Source organism: Carcharodon carcharias, chromosome 1 (genome assembly GCF_017639515.1).
Source record: "Carcharodon carcharias isolate sCarCar2 chromosome 1, sCarCar2.pri, whole genome shotgun sequence".
Taxonomy (NCBI): Eukaryota; Metazoa; Chordata; class Chondrichthyes; order Lamniformes; family Lamnidae; genus Carcharodon; species Carcharodon carcharias.
Genome location: NC_054467.1, coordinates 197,701,168 through 197,722,916, shown reverse-complemented (window position 1 = coordinate 197,722,916; position 21,749 = coordinate 197,701,168). Strand labels below are relative to the sequence as shown.

Sequence of the window (21,749 nt, the reverse complement as noted above, 5' to 3'; positions counted from 1 at the left end):
TAACACTTGGTCCTCCAAAACAAGAATCCAAGCAAAATTCAGGACTTAAATAAAATTGGGACTGATGGCTTAAACAATCAGTAACTGTGCAATTTACAGCTCAAGCCACACCTTGAGTATTGAGTCCCATTCTGGTCCTTGGGAAACCAGGAGGAGATGTACAAAGTGCAGAAAACTGTTGCAAGTCTGATTCCTATCATTAGGGTTTGGCTATAAGCAAGCACTTTGAAATTTGGGTTTTTCGGCCTGAATGAAAGATGTCTGAGAATTGACCCCATAGCAGCATATGAGATAGTTAAGGGAGTGGAAAAGGATAATCTAGAATACCAGTTTAAATTAGGTCGAAGGGATACAACTTCAAACTAATACAAGGTAACTTTAGGACTGATATCAGGAGGTTCTTTAGCATGCAGAAAATGAACTACACCTGGAATATGATTCTGGGTAATGCAATGGAGGCAAAAATATATAAGCAAGAATTAGATGCAGCAATGGGTTGGGATGTTGGGTTGTTCAGGATGGATTAATTAAGACAGTCTGGAAGGCCTTCCTTGTCTCCAAATATGATGTGATCTTGTGAAACTAATAAAACAATTACAAGAAATACAATTGTACTTTTGAATAATGAACTTTATGTGTGTTCATCATATGATGACTAATGGGACACTAAAAGAATGCACTGAAACCAGTTTACAAGCTTTATTGCAGACAAGCTGATGTCAAAACTAATCATTTGCAGTGGGCTTTTTTTTTACTATCACCAGGAATTCATACTGGCCTTGGATCTGCGTTTCAGTGGATATTGGTTCAGCCCTTATGGTCACAAAAGTGTAGTGTGTAATAGCAGTAAACGTTTAATTTGTGAGTGACCAAACTGTTCAGATCAATAGTTGCTTGGTTACTATCTATCTGCATCGTCACACGTCAGTTTTATTGCTAGAGTCCAAAAGGTTGGTTTTGTTGAAACTGCCATTAAATCATAAAATATGTTATAAAGTTGATAGGCTAAAGACGGTTAGCAAATTGTGCGTGAGTATTCGTGGATACCTTACACCATTGAACACACTACTTCAGCTCAAGTTCTTGCCAATTGGTATTCCAGTTGAGATTCTGCAAAAATGAGGAGGATAGCTTTATACTTGGGAATCTGCATTACTGTTGTTAGTTTGAGTGTTACAGCTAATAGAAGTGAGTAAAAATGTACTTTTTTAATATATATGCAGTCTCATTCGAGCAATAGTATAACTGTTTAAAGATAGACTTACATGTTCAGTTTAAAAATTTATGTTACATGTAACTTAGCATTTCAGTCATGATACTTCATCTTTATTCAAGAATTTGCCAGGCTCTACAATTATAATTCAAGCCAAATTATTTAGAACTTAATAATAAAGTTTTAATACTTGCATTCATATAAAGCCTTATAACATCACAATGTACTGTACACTATGAATTACTGTTGAACCAAAGTGAATATTGCTATGTAGGCAAACAATGTACATACTTGAAGGATACTACGCAAATCTGTTATGGCGGACGCATGTTAGCCATCTCTAAGAATGTGACTGTGCAGTGGTGCTTGTGCCTTTTAGAAGGGACTGGGGCCATATTGTTTTATTCTGTGAGCAATATTGTATTATTGTGTTTTTCTTATGTAACAACATAGATGTTCTTGCTAATAATTTGGTAAGTAAAATCAGCACTTAAAAAATATTACCTGGCTATCTTCTCATTGCTGTTTGTGGGAGTGTGCTGTGTGCAAATTGGCTGTTGCACTTCCTACATTACAACAGTGACTATACATCAACAGATTTTCACTAGTTGTGAGGCTCCTTGGGACAACATCCTGAGGCTGTGAAAGATGCTTTATAAACCTTCTATTTATTTTATATGACACTAAATACGCCCTTTAAAGATAAAGTCAAAGCATATGTTAAATCACTAAATAAATTACAATGAAGCTTGCAACTATGTGTCAAAAATAACAAAACAATAAATGGTAATTAACTTCTGGTAGCTAATTAAACAATTCTCAGAAATCTAGACAAAGTACAATGCTGTTTGGTGTTTGAACAGAGTTAAGCTTCTATGGATCTAAGAAGTAAAAGGTTGGTTCAGCCTTTACTGAAAGGTTAAAAAGAGATTAAGTAAATTGTGAAAAATTATGAAGGTTTTGAGAGTGTGAGTAGTGAAAAAATGAATTACTCTGGGTAGGGAGTCAATAATTAATTTTAAACAGTCACTATCTGGACACATACCCTTTCCATCACCAAGACTGCTTATTTTAACCTCCATAATATTGCTTCATTGCACTCAGGCCTCAGCTCACCTGCTTGAGGCCCTCATCTATGCTCTTCTTACCTCTGGACTTGACTATTCCAATGTTCTCCTGACCAGCCTCCCATCTTCCAAGTTACATAAAACTGAACTCAGCCAAGACTCTGTTGCTTGTAACCTAATTTGCACCAAGTTCCCTTCAGCCATCACTATCTGCTTGCTGACTTACATTGGCTCCCAGCCCAGCAAAGACTTGATTTTAAAATCCTCCACCCTCCATGACACCGTACACAGGGGCTTTGTCCAACATGTGACCCTCAGATATTTTTAAATTAAACTTTTTAATTAAAATAATAAACACATAGAATCATAAAATGGTTACAGCACAGAATGAGGCATTCGGTCCATTGTGTTCGTGTCAGTCTCTGTGATAGCAAATCAGCTAGTCCCCCTGCCTTTTTTGCTGTAGCCCTGCAATTTTTTATTCTCTTCTGGTAATTATCCAATTCTCTTTTGAAAGTCACAATTGAATCTGCCTCTATCACACGCTCAGGCAGTGCATTCATGATCCTAACCACTCGCTATGAGCATAATTCTATTTCCTTTTTTTAAATGTGAACAATCAGATTTTGTTTAAACATATGTGACCTCAGTGCAACACAGAGACACAATCTAATGAAATGATATAGAATGATAAGATGTAGTCCATTCCTGTTTTCACCACAATAGATATTTACAACACAGCAGAAGGCTGTTCAGCTAATCTTGTCCATGCCAGCTCTTTGCTAGAGTAATCAAAAACTAATCCCATAGCCATGCCCTCCCATCCCCTAAAGGCATGTATCCTCCTCTGTGTCAAATATTTATTCAACTTTTTCTTAAGCAATGGCTTCTGTCCCCTGTGGTGAAGCGTTCCATACTCCAACAACATTTCCTAACCTTTTTCTTCGCTCTCTTAATCATTCTTTTAAATGGATCAATCCTCACCATTGACTTCCCAATCACTGTCTTCAAATAGTCGTTCAGTATTCACTCTTCAAAATTGTGTTGCAACTGGGGAGTGGGCTGGGGGAGTTGGGGAAGTGGGGAGGAACAGGCAGACCAGTCACTCCACCAGAGACAGAGCAGGAGAATATATTGGCTGCATCACATAAGTCTGTTCCTTCATGTGTCTTTCAGTCTCATAGTAGCATTGGTGGAAATGTTGCAGGAGCTTGTCTCCCATCCTTTTGGTTGGCATAGAGGTTATACAGGAAAATAGAAGTATCAAATAAGAGGTAAAGGAAGAGAATAAAGAGTCTGACCCTCACAACAAAAACGTTCCCCTAATGTTTAAAGTGCGGTAAAAGTACATATTACAGGAAAAAAGTTTTAAAAGCAATGGTTAGTTTAAAAGTTTTCTAGCTTTCTAAAAAATGAAACTTATGGTGTCTATGTTTATATTCCTACTTTTTTCTTAAAGTTATTATAAAATTAAGAATGTAAAAAACACCAGCTCCCAAATAAAGTCAGGTGTGTAGCAGGAAAGGGAAGCTAAATACTGCCACAAACAGGATGAATTTTGCATGTGCACTAGCACTGCATTATTTTCAGTTGGACAAAAGGTCATTTCTGTGATTGACTCATTTCTCTTAAAAAAGGTCTTTAAAAAAAAATCATTTCCAGAATAAGTTTCTTGATATGGTTAAATGGAATCTGTTATTAAAATCACTGGACAGTGAAAAGTTTTGATGTCAAAACTAGATTCTATAAAACAGCATTTTTGGCCAAAACTCAAGAAACTTAAATCAATTCTGTGATTTACAGAATTCACATAATATCATTTAGCTCTTAAACATCTTCATAGACATTGCTTTAAGGAAATCTTTTAGCTTTTCACTTTGTTTAACATTAACATCTGCGTAGAAATGTACACACTTCACAGTTTCTTAAAACGATTACAGATCTGAAGGTTAATTGATTGTGAAAAAGTCAAGAAAAGGTGAAAACCAGCTAGAGACCAGAAATTTTAATGAGCTTTATGTGATGGTTTATAAGGGGAACAATTCTTCAGAATAAACATTTGCTTAAACCCAAATTAATTCACTGCATTTACTATGAGAATAACAGTATAAAAGGCACATTTGTTCACAGGTCAAGCTGGGATTTGAGAGATTTAGTTTGAACCAAACTGTAAGCTAATGCTCATTTTAGTGATTAACAATGAAATTCAAAAGCTTAATAAAAAAGCAAAGCACTACTGATGCTGGAAATCCAAAATAAATCAAAATGCTGAAAATACACGGCAGGTCTGGCAGCAGCTATGGAGGGCAGGATTTTCTGGTCCTGCCAGCCACAGGAATTGTCACAGGCAGGACAGGAAATTTGATGGACCAGCAAAAGGTCCGTTGACTTTGGGCGGGAATCTCTGGCTCTGTGGCAGGCGGGACCAGAAAATCCGATCTGGAGACAGTAAACAGGCTGAATTTTCCCATGGGGATTGGGAACCCGATGTCAGGGGAGGTGCAGAAGGATCCGAAATTGTTGACCTCAATGTTAAGTCCAGAAGACTGTAAAGTGCTTAATCGAAAGGTGAGCGATGTTCCTCGAGTTTACATTGAACTTCAAATGGTGTAGGAGACTGAGGATGGAGAGGTCAGGGTGAGGCAGAGAATTAAAACGACAGGTGACCAGAAGCTCGGGGTCAGACTTGTAGACTGAACAGATTTTTTTTTAGCTTTGTTAGCTTTGAATTAGTTGAGGGCTGAAATGTATTGTGCCTACATTTTTAGAAATAAATAAAAGTTGGCACACCTGAAAACAAGAAAAATCAACCAGTGATTTTGTCTCTTTCATCAATTTGGAAAACTTTTTTGATAAAATATTAATGATATTAAAGGTTTTAGGTGGATAAAGATTTAGTGGTGCACTCATTCCAAGAGGTAAAAGTGAAAATCCAAGCTTGGTGTGAGAAAAACAGCTTCTTGTCTTTTATTAGGTAATGACTGCCTCACCCTTGCAAAATTGTCGGCCAAAATATAGAAACTATGTGGAGGGAGTGAGGATACAACAAGTTGGATACCATTTGAAGGAGCTGGTTTTGAATCTAACTCAGGGTGTTGAGGCAAAATTTAATCAATTAGATTGCTTTAAGAGCAGATCTACCCTTAAGAGGGTAGATCTTGATTTAATGGAAGTAAAATGAGCTACCGACTCGCAATCAGCTATTTCATGCTAACCCATTGAACCGTGAAGAAGGATGTGGGTTGACTGAATTACATAGAATTACATCGAATTTAGAGTACAGCAGCAATCCATGTCCATGTCTATGCTCCACTCAAGCCTTCTCCCATCCTTCCTCATCTAACCCTATCATCATAACTCTCTGTTCTCTTTGCCCTCATTTGTTTATCTAGCTTCCCCATAAATGCAAAGAGAAAGGTGAAAGAAGTGGCAGACCCAGAGCTACGTGACAAAAGAGGAATTTTGACCTTGATGAAATATTTCGCTTTTCTCCTCCCTCCCTTTATTAAAAAGATAAACAGAAGGATCAATAGCAACAATTAAATAAATATATGCTTGCATTCATGTTAGAGGTCAAGTATAGTGCAACTTCATACTCTTAGTGATTGCATAATTATATGAGTGCATATTATGAACTATGTAAATGACCCCCAGCCCTAATTCCTAACATGTGGTTCCATCATGTGAAACTCTGCACTGGGAGCAATAAATGCATGTAAGTGAGGTTGCTTGGCAACAAGGGGCTGAAATTAGAACAAACCAATTCAGTGTAATTTCCCAGCATAGAAGTTCACGATCAGCTGAAAAAGAGAATTTAATTTCTTCATTCTTGTGATTGGAAGAAGGCTGCATGGCTCTATTTGCCATGGAAAAAGGAAAGGAAAACTTGCATTTAACTTTTCATGAACTTAGAATGTCCCAAGTATTTGACATTCAATGAAATATGTTTGAAATGCAGTCACTATTGTAATGTAGGAAACACAACTAAATTATGCACAGCAAGATTCCACAAACAATGTGATCATGGCCATATAATCTGTTTTAGTAATGTTGGATGAAGGATAAATATTTGCCTGTACACCAGAGAAAGGTCATCTGCTCTTCTTCAAATGGTGCCATGGGATATATTGTGTCTATTTGAGAAAGCAGATTGGGTTTAAACATCTCATCTGAACAATAACACCTCTGAAAGTACAGTACTCCCTCAGTACAGCACTGAAATATTAGCCTAGGTTTTATGCTCAAGTCTCTGGAGTGGGATTTGAACCCACAGCTTCCTCACTTGGAGGTGAGAGGAGTATCAGCAAGCCACAGCCAACATTATGGTAGCATGGGGGTTCTACTTCATGAACAATGCAGTGCTTGTGCTTATGGTGCTCCCACAATGGTGTTAGGTAGAAAATTCAAGCATGTGACCTAATGACGATAATGGATTTCTGATATGTGGCAGGGTGGTATTTAAGGGAGACTTGGAGATCATGGTGTTCCTTCTTTGTCCTTCTCAGTCCTGCAAATTACAGGGCATCATTTAGCGCAGTGCATCCCATAGATTCTTCATACTGTAGCCACAGTGCATCATTAATGCAAAGGCTGGATATTGAATATAATCTTGGAAGCCCTCTTCATCAGAAGGGCCTTTACTGCTGGTACTGCATCTTGCACTAGCACTCCCGGGAGGGGTCTGGGACATTTTCAGTGGCATTTTCAGGTGGGATCATGGTAAAGAATCTAAGTCCTACATTTATATTAGAAAAAACGAATCAGCAATAGTCATGAATAATTTCTCAGTTCACAGATGCAAATATAGTTCAGGTCTTCCGGAGCATAATTTGGAATGCAGCAAATAATCTTCAATACTACAACTCAGCAACAAAGATCCTTGAGAATTCTTTTCTTCATTTTTAGTTCTCTTAGTTCAAAGAAAGTTTTTTCTTTAAGTTTTCAGCAACATAAACATGCATTTATATAGTCCTTTAACATATAAAAACGTGCTTCATGGAATCACAAGGCAAAACACCAAAGAAGGAATAATGAGGCAGGGTTTTGTGGGGTGGGGTGGGTTGGGGGTGGGTGATGGGGGCTGCTAAACAACATAGGGGCTAGGTGTCTTAAAGCAGGGCAGTCAGTGGTGGAGCAAAGATGAGGGATGCACAAGAACCAAGTGCCAAGTGTCAGTGGAATGGACAAATTGTGTAGGGAAAAGTTGGAAGTGTTTACAGTGATTGGAAGCATCAAGACCATGCATGAGTTTAAATATAAGGATAAGGATTTTAAATTTGAGACATAGGGGATGAAGGCAGCAGTAATGAGTGAGCTGTATAAGATAGGATACTGGCATCAGAGCTTTAGATGAGCTGAAGTTTATGGAGTTTGATGGATTGGGAGACCAGTCAGGAGATTATTGGAATAGTTGAGTCTGGAGATCATAAAGATACCTTCAAGATTCTTAGTGAAAGACAACCCAAGTTAGGGGTGCAGATGGGCAATTTTGTGTAGGTGAATTTTGTAAAGGTGATGATATGGGGTCAGAAACTGAGCTTGCTACTGTCCAAGATACTGGGATGTAAACAGTCTGGTTCATCAGAATCAGTGATCAGGGAGGGTGTTGGAGTTCATGGCAAGGCTGTAGAATTTCTAGAAAATGCTGGCTTCAGTTTCAGTGTTTAACAGAAGGAAGTTAACGTTTATCCAGAAATGGATGTCAGGCATGTAGTTTGATAGCACAGAGGCAGTGAAGGATAAGTTGAAGGGTTATGAGGACTCGACACATCAACTCTTTTCTTCTCCACCAATGCTGCCAGACCTGCTGGGTTTTTCCAGGTAATTCTTTTTTGTTAAGGATAACTAGTGGAATATCACTGGAAAAAGAGACATGTCTAAGCTTTTCAACTTGCACTCATCAGAACACTCACTGACTCGTTCCTCAGGGCAATGTCTTGACCAATCAGGGTCAAGCTGCCTGGTTTAAATTTCAAACAATGCTTGGCCTTAACTGTCAGCCGCCATCAGTTGGGTATTCTCCATGGCAATGTCATTTGCCAACCAATCAGCACTTTCTTCACATACAGCAGAAATTGTTGTTTTCCTCTTATATTGGTTATCTTGCAAGTGTCCTAATGAGTGGAAGACGAAAAGCTAAGACATGTCTCTTTTTTCAGCAATACCCAACAACGTAACTATTAATGGAAACTGAATCCATGTCTGAAGATGTTTTTGCCAATGTAAATGAGGTGGAAAAGGGGATTAAATTTAGATCCATAAAGGATTTTTGTATTGAAGATGAGAGAGTAGGAAGAGAAATCATTAGTAGTTTTGCCTTTGGTTATGACTGGCTGGCAAGAGTGAAGTGAATAACAGAAGAGAGGCATTGGCAGAGGATGGTATGATTATTTCAAAGGCCATGGAAAGTTGAAGAGAAAGAATTTGGATTAAGCATCGGAGAGTGGCATTTGTGACTTTGGCTTGGATTGTTTCAATATCGCAGGAGGGCTAAAACCTGACTGAAGAGTTTTAAATGGGGAGTTCCTGGAGAGGTAGTGTGATCTGATGGTCAACAATGTACTGTAGGACATTGCAGAATAAAGCAAGTTTAGAGATGGGATTGTAACAAATTAGGGAAGATGAGCTGAAGGATTCCTTTTGAGGAGAGAGTGCAATGACTGTTGTTTTGAAAGCGAGGGGCTCAGGCTCTGAAGATAAAATCATTTACAATATTAGCTAGCATGAATTTGGGTGGTCAGCAGTTTAGGAGGAATGGGTTTGAAGGAGCAGGAGTTTGATGAAGGAGTGGGGTTGAGGAGTTTGGAGGGAGAAGGGATTGCTTGTAGGGGAAACTAAAGGGAGATGGAATGTAACTTTTTTGAGGCATGATAAGGTACTAAATAGTTGTAAGTTCTTTCTCTCAGTTATTGTTAATTTGTAACTAAGAAGTATATCTATTAGCTCCTAACAAAATATTCTATTTCCCCTGACCACAGGTGAAGTCTGTAAGGAACCAATGCAGGCAGGAGATGTGACAGATCCAGAATTAAAGAAAGTTCTATGGTTCTATGACTCAGCTGCTGACCGTTGCCAACCATTTACCTACAGTGGAAAAGGAGGCAATAAAAACAGGTTTCAGAATGAAACATACTGTTTGATGACCTGCTCTGATACTTATCCTATGAAGTTTCCGGAAGGAGGTAAGTTCTTCATATACGGTGGCTGTCACATTTTTTATTTAGAATTGCTAATTTTGTAAGTTTAAATTTTAAGAAAAAGCTATAAGTCGGAAAGTTGCATTGGACAACCTTTATTTTTTAAATTCACATAATTTTTCTTGAGATATTTCAGCCAGAATACTTAATTAATAATGAAGCATTTAATTACTCTTAACTGTATTTTATCAGTATTTGATGCTACATCAAAATAGTACAAGGTTCAAAGTTTGTGTTGTTTTTCAACTCTAATATCTGAATTGTAGATTGTTTGTAGAATAGGTGTCAGAACTTAGCACTGTTGTGCCAAAATAAAATAGGAAATATATATTCAAAATGCAATGACTGACCTTTGCAAGATGCTATTGATGGTGTTCTGGTTCTAGTCAGCCCAAGTAACTGTAACATGCCCCTTTCAGAGGTGACAGGTAGAGTTTAATGAAGGTGGCAGAGGGTGGAGGGCAGGCCAAAACTGGCTTGAATCCCCAGGATCCTTGAGGGAATTAAGCCCCAAATTGACAGCAAGAACTTTGTCATTGGTGGTCCCGGATCACCCGGGGACACTTAGTCACTGCACTTTTTCTAGGAGAGCAGAAGTCCTGCCTCTTAGAGTTGCCAGCTAACCAGAGGCTGACAACTCTCCATTACCATCGGGAGTGGGGACTGCCACCGGTAATACACTTGGGCCTTCACCAGATATCATTGCTGGATCCCTGGAGAAAGGTAAGTGGCAGCAGGATGGGGCTGCAGGTTTGGGGTCGCAGCAAGAACGAAGGGCAGTTGGAGGAAATGGCAGGGGTGTGACTATCAAGAGGCTCCCCCTTCTCGAAGCTGGGTCCCTTGACTGGGTACTGAGTGCCTTTGAACAGGGAGCAACCCCCACCCCTCCAATTCCCCAGAAGGCTGCAAGCAACCCTGACCTATTGGCCTCCCCACTGATTAAGTAACAGTGGTGGCAGGGTGAGGCCCTTGGCCCTTAAATAGGCATTAATTCCCCACTAAAGGACCCCAGTTGGTGTCCAGGCAGGAAGGCTACACACAAGCATTCCTGCCACCTCAGACGTAATCAGGAGGAGGTGGCAGGATCCCTACCTCACACCCTCCCGCTTGATCAAAGGGCCCCCCCACTTTCTTGGAATTCACCTCTGGTGTAGGGGGAGGATGTGCAATTTAATTCCTCCCGACAGCACCAAACAATGAGTTACCAGATTGCCAACATGTTAAGAGCACATAAAGTAAATAAAAATAAAAATGTGATGAGATGCAAAATGGGCTGCCAATTGACTATCACCCATTTGATAGCATCTCACAAAGTCAAATTGGCTGCTTTGGGTTTAAGATAGGGTTAAGATAGGGTTATGCATGAACATAATATGATTGAGAATGTTCTTTGCAAAATCTAGTTTAGTAAAATAAATTAATATACATACAAGACACTTTGGGGTTGAATGTCACTTAGATTGTTTCCATGGATCTTTCTCTGAAGCTATGGTGCATGATCGGAAGAACTCCCACAAAAATTCAAATCCTTTATCAACATATATCTTTGAACATTATGGAGTAGAAACTATGATCAATGCTGTTCTTGCAGAAGTATGTAACAAATATCTCTCTGTGCTAATTAATGCAATTGTTAATCAAGAATGGTCACCATTAAATTAGAATAGAGAAGAATTTGGTACAATCATGTTAAAGGTCCATGTCAATGCATTAATCCTTAATTCATGCTTGGGAACATACTTTTTTTTGTATTCGTTCATGGGATGTGGGCATCGCTGTCATTTATTGCCCATCCCTAAGCATTTTTTAAGAGTCAACCAGATTGCTGTGGGTCTGGAGTCACATGTGGGCCAGACCAGGCAAGGACAGCAGATTTCCTTCCCTAAAGGATATTAGTGAACCAGATTTTTTTTACAACAATTGGCAATGGTTTCATGGTCATCATTAAACTTTTAATTCCAGATTTTTATTGAATTCAGATTTCACCATCTGTAGTGGGATTCAAACCCAAGTCCCAAGAGGATGACCCTGGGTCTCTGGAACACTGGCCTAGTGACAATACCACTATGCCACCACCTCCCTGGTGCTGTGCACCTAGCAAAACAGGAGATGGTGGCATTGTGGTAGTGTCACTGAACTTCTATTCCAGAGACCCAGGGTAATCCTCTGGGGACTGGTCTTTGAATCCCACCACAACAGATGGTGAAATTTAAATTCAATAAAATGTCTGATGATGACCATGAAACCATTGCCAATTTTTGTGAGAACCCATCTGGTTCACTAATGTCCTTTAGGGAAGGAAATCTGCAGTCCTTACCTGATCTGGCCTACATGTGACTCAAAACCCACCAGCAATGTGGTAGTCTCTTAAGTGCCCCCTGAACAAGGGCAATTAGGGATGGGCAATAAATGTTGGTCTAGCCAGCAACGCTCACACTCCATGAATGAATTAAAATAAAATTTCCACCACCAAAGTTTTCATTTTTAGTATCCACTATTCTCTGTTTCTATTAAGACTTGATGGCTCAAATAATCCTCAGATTATAGCAAAACAAAAATGGGGAAAGGACCAAATGAAATTTTCTTTCCAGTCAGCAAAGTGAACATATTTTAATTCTTTGGCAGATGCAGCATGTAAACTGCCAAAAGAACGAGGGGATTGTCTCGCCAACATACTGAAGTGGTACTACGATGAGACCATGAAGGATTGTGACACGTTTCTCTACGGTGGATGCCATGGGAATGGAAACCAATTTGAAAGCAGGAAGAGTTGTCGGAGTCTATGCGGTAAATACTCGTGTTTAGATTTTGGCATTGTAAGCTGTTTAAAGCTGGAAAACACATACGTATGATTTATGTTCCTACAAAACGTTATGGTGTTCAATTCTCAAACATAGCATAAACAGATTAAATTATTTTAATATGTTTAGGTACATGCTCTGATTGAATACCAGCAGCTAATTTAATTAGCTGTGAGTGCTGAAGGGTGAATGTTGATACAAATGCACTTTGATTCATGTCCATTCAAAGAATTGCTATGGTCCAATAAAACGATTACAGCTACAGCCCTCATCTGACACTAAACTTTTCAGCAGGGGGTTAGTTGATTGAAGGGGCTAGAAGGTTGAATGTACTGTAATCCTGAAAGAAACCAGAATGTACTGTTCCCATTGCATCACTGCCAGTCCTTTGGGGCTGAGCCTTGGCATGTCTACTGATTTGCAGGAGAGAAGATTGCAAGTGATAAGTGGCCCTTTCAAAACCCTTCTCAATACAATCCACCAATCTCTCCATTGTGGAGTCCAGAGCCTGCATGGCAGCCATTTGATCTCCCACCAAAATTGCAAAATGTAGCAGTGTGGACTCCTGTTGTGAGGTCTCCCAGCTGCAGCATTCCTGGAATGACCCACACTATCCAGGATAGGCTGCAGAGCCATGAGATGACACCATGAAGGCTGGATGCGGAGCCCTCAGCTATGTTGGTGAAACCTCTTGTCACACCTTCCAATACCTCATAGAGCTGCTTGTGTGGGGCTAGCTGTTTTCTTCTGCACCCTCAAAGTCCTCATCTTGTTGTCCTCAACCTAGCTTGGCTGATGCAGCCCTCCTGCAAAGTCTGTCCTGGGCCGTCATTGCTGCTGGGTGTTTCTCCATGTGCGCACTCCACAAGCGCAATATCTAGTTCACACAGACTGCCCATGTGTAAGATTGCGTCTGGGAGGAGAGGAGAACCTGACTGGGCCAAAATGGTCGATACCTCAAACTGACAATGTTATGGAGGCTTTCTGTCTGCCCAAACCTGCCCCTCATGCAACTGATTCAAAACAGAAAGGCCAGAATTTTACCAGCTCTGTAGGGAGAGGCTGGGGCAGGTGGGGGGGGGGGGGGGGGGGGGGGGGGGGGGGTGTGTGTGGGGGAGGCTATTTTGCCAGCAGCAGAGAAGATGACAGATCCACCTCTTGTCAAGAGCACAAAGGAGCCACTTAAATGGCCAATTAATGGCCATTTCCCACCCCCATGGGCATTGTTCCCACTGAGGCAGAGGCCCACTGCCATTTGGGGACTCTGTACATTGGAACCTGGTGGCCAGAGTGGGCTCTGGGAGCCTCCCGTTCTAGCACTCCATGGCCCTCAGAGGGCACCCTGGTGGCAATGGCTGCCCAAAGCAAGGCCGCCACTGGAAATCAACAACCTCCCCAGGATCACCCGGCCCTGCCTGCCTAGCCCCGGCCTTTCCTTGACCTCATTTCCTCCCCTTCGAGGGTACCTGACCATGAAGCCACCTCCTCCATGCTGCTGCAGCCTCAGCACCGGCCACCGTTAGCCGTGGCACTGCTGACTGAGCTGCCTGCTGGCCTTCTGATTGGGCCAGCAGATTTTGGGCATAGACTGCCATGCTTAATAGATGGCAGGCCCAGCAGCAGCCACTTAATTGGCCACCGTTGGGAAAAGTGCCTCCTGAGGTCTCGCTGCCTGCCAGGGTTGCCTCCTACTTTCAGCTCTAGCAGTGGGACTTCAGCTGCCAGCAGAACATCCAGCCCACAAACTCTGGATTGACAGGAAGTTCTGCTGAAATGCTGTAGAATCAATGAAATCTTCTTAGACTTTATTGGTTGAAATAAGTCTTTTTTTCAAAAAAGATCAAAAATCTCAAAATGCTTTGCCCCATTTATGAAACACTTGAATTATTCCCAAGGCCAAGCCAAATACCTCTTAATTTTCTTCCCTTCCTTGTGAGATGCCCAGCCTCTGTTCACCACCTAGATACGGTTGAAATTTAAGACACACTGTGCAGGAATGACAGGTGCAACCCACTTCTTTGTTTTCTTTAAATTTTACCCAGAAGTTGAAATAGTTTTGGCTATTGTATACTCTTTAGGGAAGGTGCAGCGCACAACTGATTACTCAAGATGGACAGAGCTATCCATTTTGCGTATTATGTGTCATAAACGCCCTCTTTAGTTTATGTGGGTTAATAACGTGTGAAATTTGGGCCTGATGTAGTTATTTATGTTTTCTAAATGATAGCCACTAGGTGTCTCTACAGCTTGGCTTTTAAAACTCATGCTGCAATATCATTGAGAAAATATAAGTCCAGTTTTCCTTACCTGGAGAATCGAGGGCCCCCAGAGGCAGGAGAGAGGAAAACGGGCCAAAGAACAATTGTGTAGATCTCCACCCCAGGGTTTCCCCACTGGATGTAACTACGTCTGAGCCTGGAGTTACTATTATAATGAGACGACAATGTGTGAAAGAGAGGTCCCAGTCTCTGACTTCATTCTTCCTCCGATTATGGGCACCTCAGTGGGGCAGGGTTGGGTATGGGCCTCCTGAAGATGCTGGAATAATGGCTTGGACCATCTGCAGGGGTCTCTGCTGTAATTTTACCATTTTCTCTTATTCCTTTAAAGCAATGGCAGCTCCAATGGCAACTAATTAGCTACCTGACCCTGTAAGCTGCACCCGGGGGTCCCGCAACCAGCCAAGGCAAGGTCATCCCCAGTTTTCTAGCTCGTCGCCAGGGCTCCCGCTGCAAGCAAAAAATGCTGTCCAGCATGCGCGTACATGTGTGCACACATGTGCACATGCATGTGAGTGTGCAGGTCTGCATGTATCAGGCAGGACAGGTTCACTCTCGGCTGTGACATTTCCCATGGTTGGTCAGCCTGCTAATAGTCACCGTCTAGGCCCTCATAGGAAGCATGACCACTTTAGCAAAGTCATAAATGGCTCCCAATGTCCAAATCAACTGTAACTCAAAAAAAGGCAAAATTGTCAGGAAAAACATTAAAAGAAAAGTACAAATGAGGAAATTGAATTTACATGTTTATTTCATTTTGTAATTAATATTTTTTTCTGTAGCTGTAAGTGGACAAGGACGATTCGCTATAGATGAAGAAGAAACTGAAATTCAGCAAAGAGATGAAGGTAGTGTACTTAGATCTTTTTTGATTTATATTCGAGGTTTGGAAAGTATCATCCAGTGATGGGATTAGAGGAAACCATTACATTTTTTAAAAATTGACCACAATTTTTCTCAAGGTAAAAATAGCAGAACTGACAGGATTTCTGGAGCGAATGGCAACATTCCACTATTTCAACCACCTCAGCATGAGGGGGAGGGGTAAACTCAGTAAAAGAACTTTTGGCACCTACTTCCCTAGGAATATTTTGATGTTAAATTGAGGGTGCAGTGACCCATCAGAATTTGGTCCCTTCTTAAATTCCAAATCCTCCACTCAGCTTATGACACTGAAGCACAGTCTCAGTTGATGAATTTCAGAGACAATGGCGGGTAAATTGATCTTGGTAGTTTTAGAGTTCTACACTGCCCTTACAGTTCCTAAATGGCATCCATGGCGAACATGCATGCTTCTGACAGGAAGCGTCTGGAGGCCATCTTGGTAAAGGGGTTAGCGTGCACAATTAATGTCTGCTGGAAGTGTAATAGGCAAATCATAACAACAATGAGCAGCAACATTGATTTAATGTCAGTACTGCCTTTTGGAGTTCCACACTCCAGCCGATGCCATCCCTTAACTCCACACAGCTGAACGTGCATTAAGCAACATGAAAGAAAGCTTGTGCACAAACCAGATCCTACCAGACCAGGATGGCCTAGTAGGCTTTCCTCTTGGAATAGAACATGATTTAGAGAATGAATAGAGATCATGCAAAGGACAATCTGGCAAAAGATGAAGCAGGAGAGGGAGAAGGGCTCTTAGCAGGGGGCCAAATCCACCTAGGGTGTTCAGGGAGCAATTAGGGTTAGGGGAATGTCTCTGAACCGCTGAGACATTCAATGTTTGATACAGCTGCTCTTCACTAAGCAGCACAACTGTTGCAAGCACAGCTTCAAAGTCAGGGCAAGAATATTGTTAGAGGTTTCCTTTGACAGCACCATCCAAACCTATGACCTCTACCACCTAGAAGGACAAGGGAAGCAGGCACATGGAAACACCACCACCTGCAAGTTTCCCTCCAAATCACACACCGTCCTGACTTAGAACTATATTACTATTCTATCACTGTCTCTAGGTCAAAATCCTGCAACTCCTGTCCTAACAGAATTGTGGGTATACCTACACCATGAGGTCTGCCGAGGTTTGAGAAAGTGACTCACCAGCACTTTCTCAGGGGCAATGAGAGATGGGCATGAAAGTGACATACTGCATTACATTGGATATTCATTGTGGTTGCCACAATTGTTTTCGGGGGCTACTCAATCTTTGTAAAACTTATGAGAATACAATTTCCCCAAGAATTTATGAATAAAAGACTAAAGTTGCAAAGAATTCACACCAAGAATTGGAAATGAGCTAAGAGTCCTGCACAAACTCCCATGCAAAATTCTGTACCAATGTGTGATTTTGATGTTACATTCCTATGTAGTTGTGTTCTCACATTATTTTAATCCCAAAACAGGATACAAAATGTTACAAATTTTAGCAACAAAATTACAAACCAACAATATACTTTAAAAATAAAACTAACTGGGCCACTCCCCAAAAGCTACTTCCCCCGGTCTCACCAGGATAGCCAAGTGATTATGAAGTGTTGGATTTCGGATTCAATTCATCATCAATCATCAATTATTCAAAACTGAGGTTGATAGATTTTAATTGAGTAAGACTGTTGGGGATATGGAGTAAAGGTGGGTAAATGTCCTTGAGTTGAGAATCAGCCATGATCTAACTGAAGGGTGGAACAGGCTCAGCTAGTTGAATGACCTACTCCTGCGCCAGGTTCTTATGTTTACTGAGTACAAAAGTATGCCTACCCTAATTGTTCTTCCTACCCAGACCATTATGATTCATTAAGAGATAAAAATAAATTTGTTACATTGGCATGTTTGGTCCTTCGTGTAAGTAATATTTCCTGCTTGTTTCCATCACTGGGAAATACCTGTTTGTCTCTTGAGGTTTATTGAAGAAACTGATTTTTTTGAAAATAAGGCAGAATATCAGCAGAATACAAATGAAGTTCAAGCAATGCTGACACACTCCCTGTCATTTCCCTGCCACAATTACTTTTTTTACATACCATAAAATGGCTAACCTTTCTTAAGGCATTCATCTAATGAAGAATGATAACTGTGAAAATCAACACTAGATTCCTGTTTCCCATAAAGAAATATTTGCAGTTCTATAATGCCTTTCACTATCTGATGACATCCTGTAGCGATTTACAGCCAAATAAGTACTTTTGATATGCCCCCTGTATAATAATGTAGGAAACACGGCAACCATGGCACAAATCAAAGTCCCACAATGTGATAATGACTAGAGAAGCTGATTTTCATAATGCTGATTTAGGCATAAATATTGGCCAGGATACTTAGGAGAATGCCCTTGCCCTTCCTCAAAATAATGCCATGACACCTTTTATATCCACCTTAGAAGGCAAACGAGGTTAATCTCTCAACTGAAAGATGACACCTCTGACATTGCAGCACTCCCTCAGTACTGCATTAGAGGCTTAATTCAATTTCATTTTATTTGCCTTTTTCTTCCTGTAATATAACTTTTATTCTAACAGTAAACAAAAGAAGAATTTTTGTGGTGATTTTTTTGGTGCCTCACTGATGATGCAATGATGGAAATAACTCCCCTTAAACTTATATTTTTTCTCTTTTCAGGTGATACTGTTGCCATTGTGTTTGGATGTCTTTTTGGTATTGTCGTCATTGGTTTTGTTGCTGCATTTGTCATCCAGAGGTACGTTGATCTAAATCAGACTGAATAACATTGATTACATGTAAATACTTGAGCAGTTAAAAATACAGATCGATAAAAGCAAAATACTGTGGATGCTGGAAATATGAAATAAAAACAGAAAATGCTGGAAAAACTCAACAGGTCTGACAGCATCTGTGGAAAGAGAAACAAAGTTAACATTTCAAGTCAGCACGACACTTCTTCTGAGCTAAAGAAGCTACATCTCTTTAGCTCTGAAGAAGGGTCATACAGACTCGAAACTTTAACTGTTTCTCTCTCCACAGATGCTGTCAGACCTGCTGAGTTTTTCCAGCATTTTCTGTTTTTATTAAAAATACATATTGTTTAATCATCCTAGAAATAGCAATTATGGAAGGCAACCATTGCTAGAATGCCTTGCATTCCAACATGCCCAATTACCTCATCTACCTCTGGACAAAAATAATATGTTGAATAATAAGTATGTAAAAATACATGGAATGAGTAAATATTTGCAGATGGTGGGGAGGAAGGGGGAGTAAAATGGAGCTGTGGGAGGGGCGGGGGAGGGATAGATAAAGTGGTGCAAGAGGTCCAGCATGGGATGACAGTTGGATCTGACCTAAACCAACAAGGGGGAGAAATACAACTTTAACTTCAGTTCGAAATGTGTTACATTTATAACTTCTTGGTGACAGCACTTCACTTGCATATATTCAGGAAGGCACAGATTGCTCTCCTACAGTTACAATCAGGCAGGAGCTAGGCAATTTAATGGGGTTCTGTCTGACTAGAAAGCTGCAGTGCAAATAGACTATTAATTGTCTGGAAGTAAGTTTAATGGTATGGATCAATACAAGGATTTGATAGTCCCTTTCACTCTACTTTGTTTGGCATATTTCTGTCAAGTTCCTCCATGCACCATTACCTCTATAATAGTGCATGGAGGAACTTGTCAAAAATATATTTAATGCACTTGAAATAAATAGATTAGTGACTTTATTCAAATAATGCAGGCAGGAATTTGTTGTGAATATATTAATCAGTGTGCTAAAATTAGCAGACAGAGGAATTTCTACCCTTTCGTGTTCAAGTTCATAGATAGCATCAGAACTGTTGATTGAAATGTAACTTTCACTGCCGATTATTTTATGACTCAATTAGTATATGACTCATTAAACATTCCTTCTCTTCATTAGGAAAAAGCATAAAAGCCAGAGAAGCAAATCAAAAGGAACAACAGAAGTAGAGATGAAGTAAAGTACTGCATAAACTGCCAAGATAAGGAAGAGATAACTTTCCTGAAGATTTACTATCATTTGTTGCAAGGATTCCTTGAATTTCGTTATTTTGGATAATGATTTTGTACACTGACTTTTTTAAACTTGGTAAATAGAAAATATTTTGTGTCAAATACTCTGTAAATTCACCTGCGCTTTTCTTTCACAAATGCAAAGATTAAAATTCATCATCTGCGCATCTGTGTTCAAAGCAGTGGGGAATCCTATTATATTGCTTATATCCATATATAAACATGTATTTTATATATGTATGTGCGTGTCTAATAAGATGGTTAACTGTGCATTGACTAAATGAGAAACAAGTTGGAATTTGATTACTTTTCCTTATATCTGTATTTTTGCCAAAATATTGATAAATTGAGGTTTATGCCTTTGAATTTGACTTCTTTGTTGTTTAAGACTTCATTAATATGTTGGACAGTGAAAACTGTAACCTGGAACTAATTCTTATGGAGAAAACTTTGATAAAAACATGATACAAAATATTAAAAACATAATAAATATATATAAACTCAAGTGCATGCATCCCTGCTTATGTAGATTATGCATTCAAATTATGATACATTTAACTAAATAGCTTTGAAAGACTTAGTTTTCTGCCATGTACAGAGGCTAACCATAAAAAAATTTCAAGATATAGTAGGGAGTGAAACATTCACATATATGTACATAAGTATGACCTGTTTGGTAACTGCCTTTCAGCATATTTCAACCTAAATTGTGTGTGCTCTTTCAATGCCTTTGACTTTTTGAGATAGTGAAATATCCTGTGAAAGAAATTATGTTAGAATATAAATACTGAAAACTATCTTACACAATGCAGTTTTTTATACAGTAGTTCTAAGTCAGATTTTTGCAATGCAATGCAATCTGCTGTGTAATGCAATCTGATCACTTCTTCCTTGTTGTTACAGTAAATAGCATTCCTGTCCCTCTTTCAACCATGAGAACAGACAGGAGCGCTGACTTTGATCCAATTGCTTTTGAAAATTCAGGCAGAAGAACAGGGGCTCAATTTTCAAACATTCAGTGACGCAGCTATAACTCATTGTGTTTATGCATTTATTGGCAATATGCATTAAGCTTCAGCATCTTTACTGATAACTTCTGTTTTGTTATGGGAAGATGAAAAGCAAATAAAATGTCATTTGCCTACAACCCAACCCCCATCCCCACCCTTCCTCAACTCCCTACTAAAGTTTACAACCTTTGAGACTAAGTTGGGAGAGTTCCTGGGCTACCTCGGGAATTGCACCCATTATATCCTCCTTCGGCTTAGTGACAATGTTGGTTCCATGACGGGCTTTCAAAAGGCTCCAAAAATGCTCCCTCACACAAAATTGAGTAAGATTGATACCTTAGAACTCAGTAAGCAGTACAACTTCTGGCCTTAAAGTGATGCCACATTAGGCACAGCTCCATGTGAGCAGCAGAACAATGCAATGTGCGCTGTTGTAATGTTTTTGTCTTCTTAAATACAGCGTACACCAAAACCTACTCTAAGCAGCACCATAGAGTATCCTTCAGCATATTAAAGATACTACGTTCCTATTGCCCAAAGCTTGAGAAATCTTCAGTTAAGAAAATTGCATAACATGAGGTTGAAATAGTTTTACGTATGGTGCCATTTCTTCATACAAAGCCTGGTATGAGTTCCAATAATTACTTCTGGTTATACAAACCTAGTGGCTGTAAAGCGTAAGAAAGAAAAATAGTAAAATAATTCTGTAAATAGCCTCATGGAGTTGCACATTATTTGAAAATTGGGCCTTTAGTTCTGCCAATGTTTAACTAATTGAATGAATTAGTTATCCACTTGAATTTGTCAAAATGCAAATGCCATTTAATTTTTAAAGGAATTTAATGTTTCTACAAAGAATAAATTGCTGAATGTTATATATTTGACTGTCAATTTTAAAAATAAAGCTGATGCAACAGTGCCTATTATTCTATAAGCCATCATATTTTGGCATATTTATACTGTCTTTCTTTCACCACATAGGAAAGAGGAGGTTAGCTTTTATTTTTGACCATTACTTGCATACAGTTATGTGTCAGGTTTTCTATTTTTGGTATCACATTTGGCATTGACCTGTCAGAGACCCATATAGGACACATATAAGGTAATGATCCCAGGTTTGTTACAATTGGCATAGTGTCAGGCAAATTAGAGAATGAAATATGTGATTCAAAGAGTGGTGTGGGAAGAAGGGGTTTCAATTCATGAGGCACAGTCACCTGCACTGGGGAAAGTGGGAATTGTTCTGTTCGAATTG

At 39.7% G+C, this 21,749-nt stretch overlaps 1 protein-coding gene across 1 annotated transcript; it reads left to right on the top strand.

Moving 5' to 3' along the window:
• The first annotated feature begins 961 nt into the window (after positions 1-961).
• wu:fb59d01 (uncharacterized protein LOC322379 homolog) lies at positions 962-21,413 on the top strand. The gene is made up of 6 exons (XM_041204401.1): positions 962-1,188; positions 9,258-9,461; positions 12,102-12,263; positions 15,339-15,404; positions 18,115-18,193; positions 19,372-21,413. Exons 1-6 carry the CDS (start codon positions 1,119-1,121, stop codon positions 19,430-19,432), a joined length of 642 nt encoding a protein of 213 aa, XP_041060335.1. The 5' UTR covers positions 962-1,118; the 3' UTR covers positions 19,433-21,413.
• The last annotated feature ends 336 nt before the right edge of the window (positions 21,414-21,749 follow it).

Bases quoted from the DNA above. Each gene is read 5' to 3' on its own strand.
- wu:fb59d01 (XM_041204401.1), top strand. From the start codon at position 1,119: ATGAGGAGGATAGCTTTATACTTGGGAATCTGCATTACTGTTGTTAGT. The intron at 1,189-9,257 runs GTGAGTAAAAAT...CCCTGACCACAG, and splicing joins GAGTGTTACAGCTAATAGAA to GTGAAGTCTGTAAGGAACCA. The intron at 12,264-15,338 runs GTAAATACTCGT...TTTTTTCTGTAG, and splicing joins GAGTTGTCGGAGTCTATGCG to CTGTAAGTGGACAAGGACGA.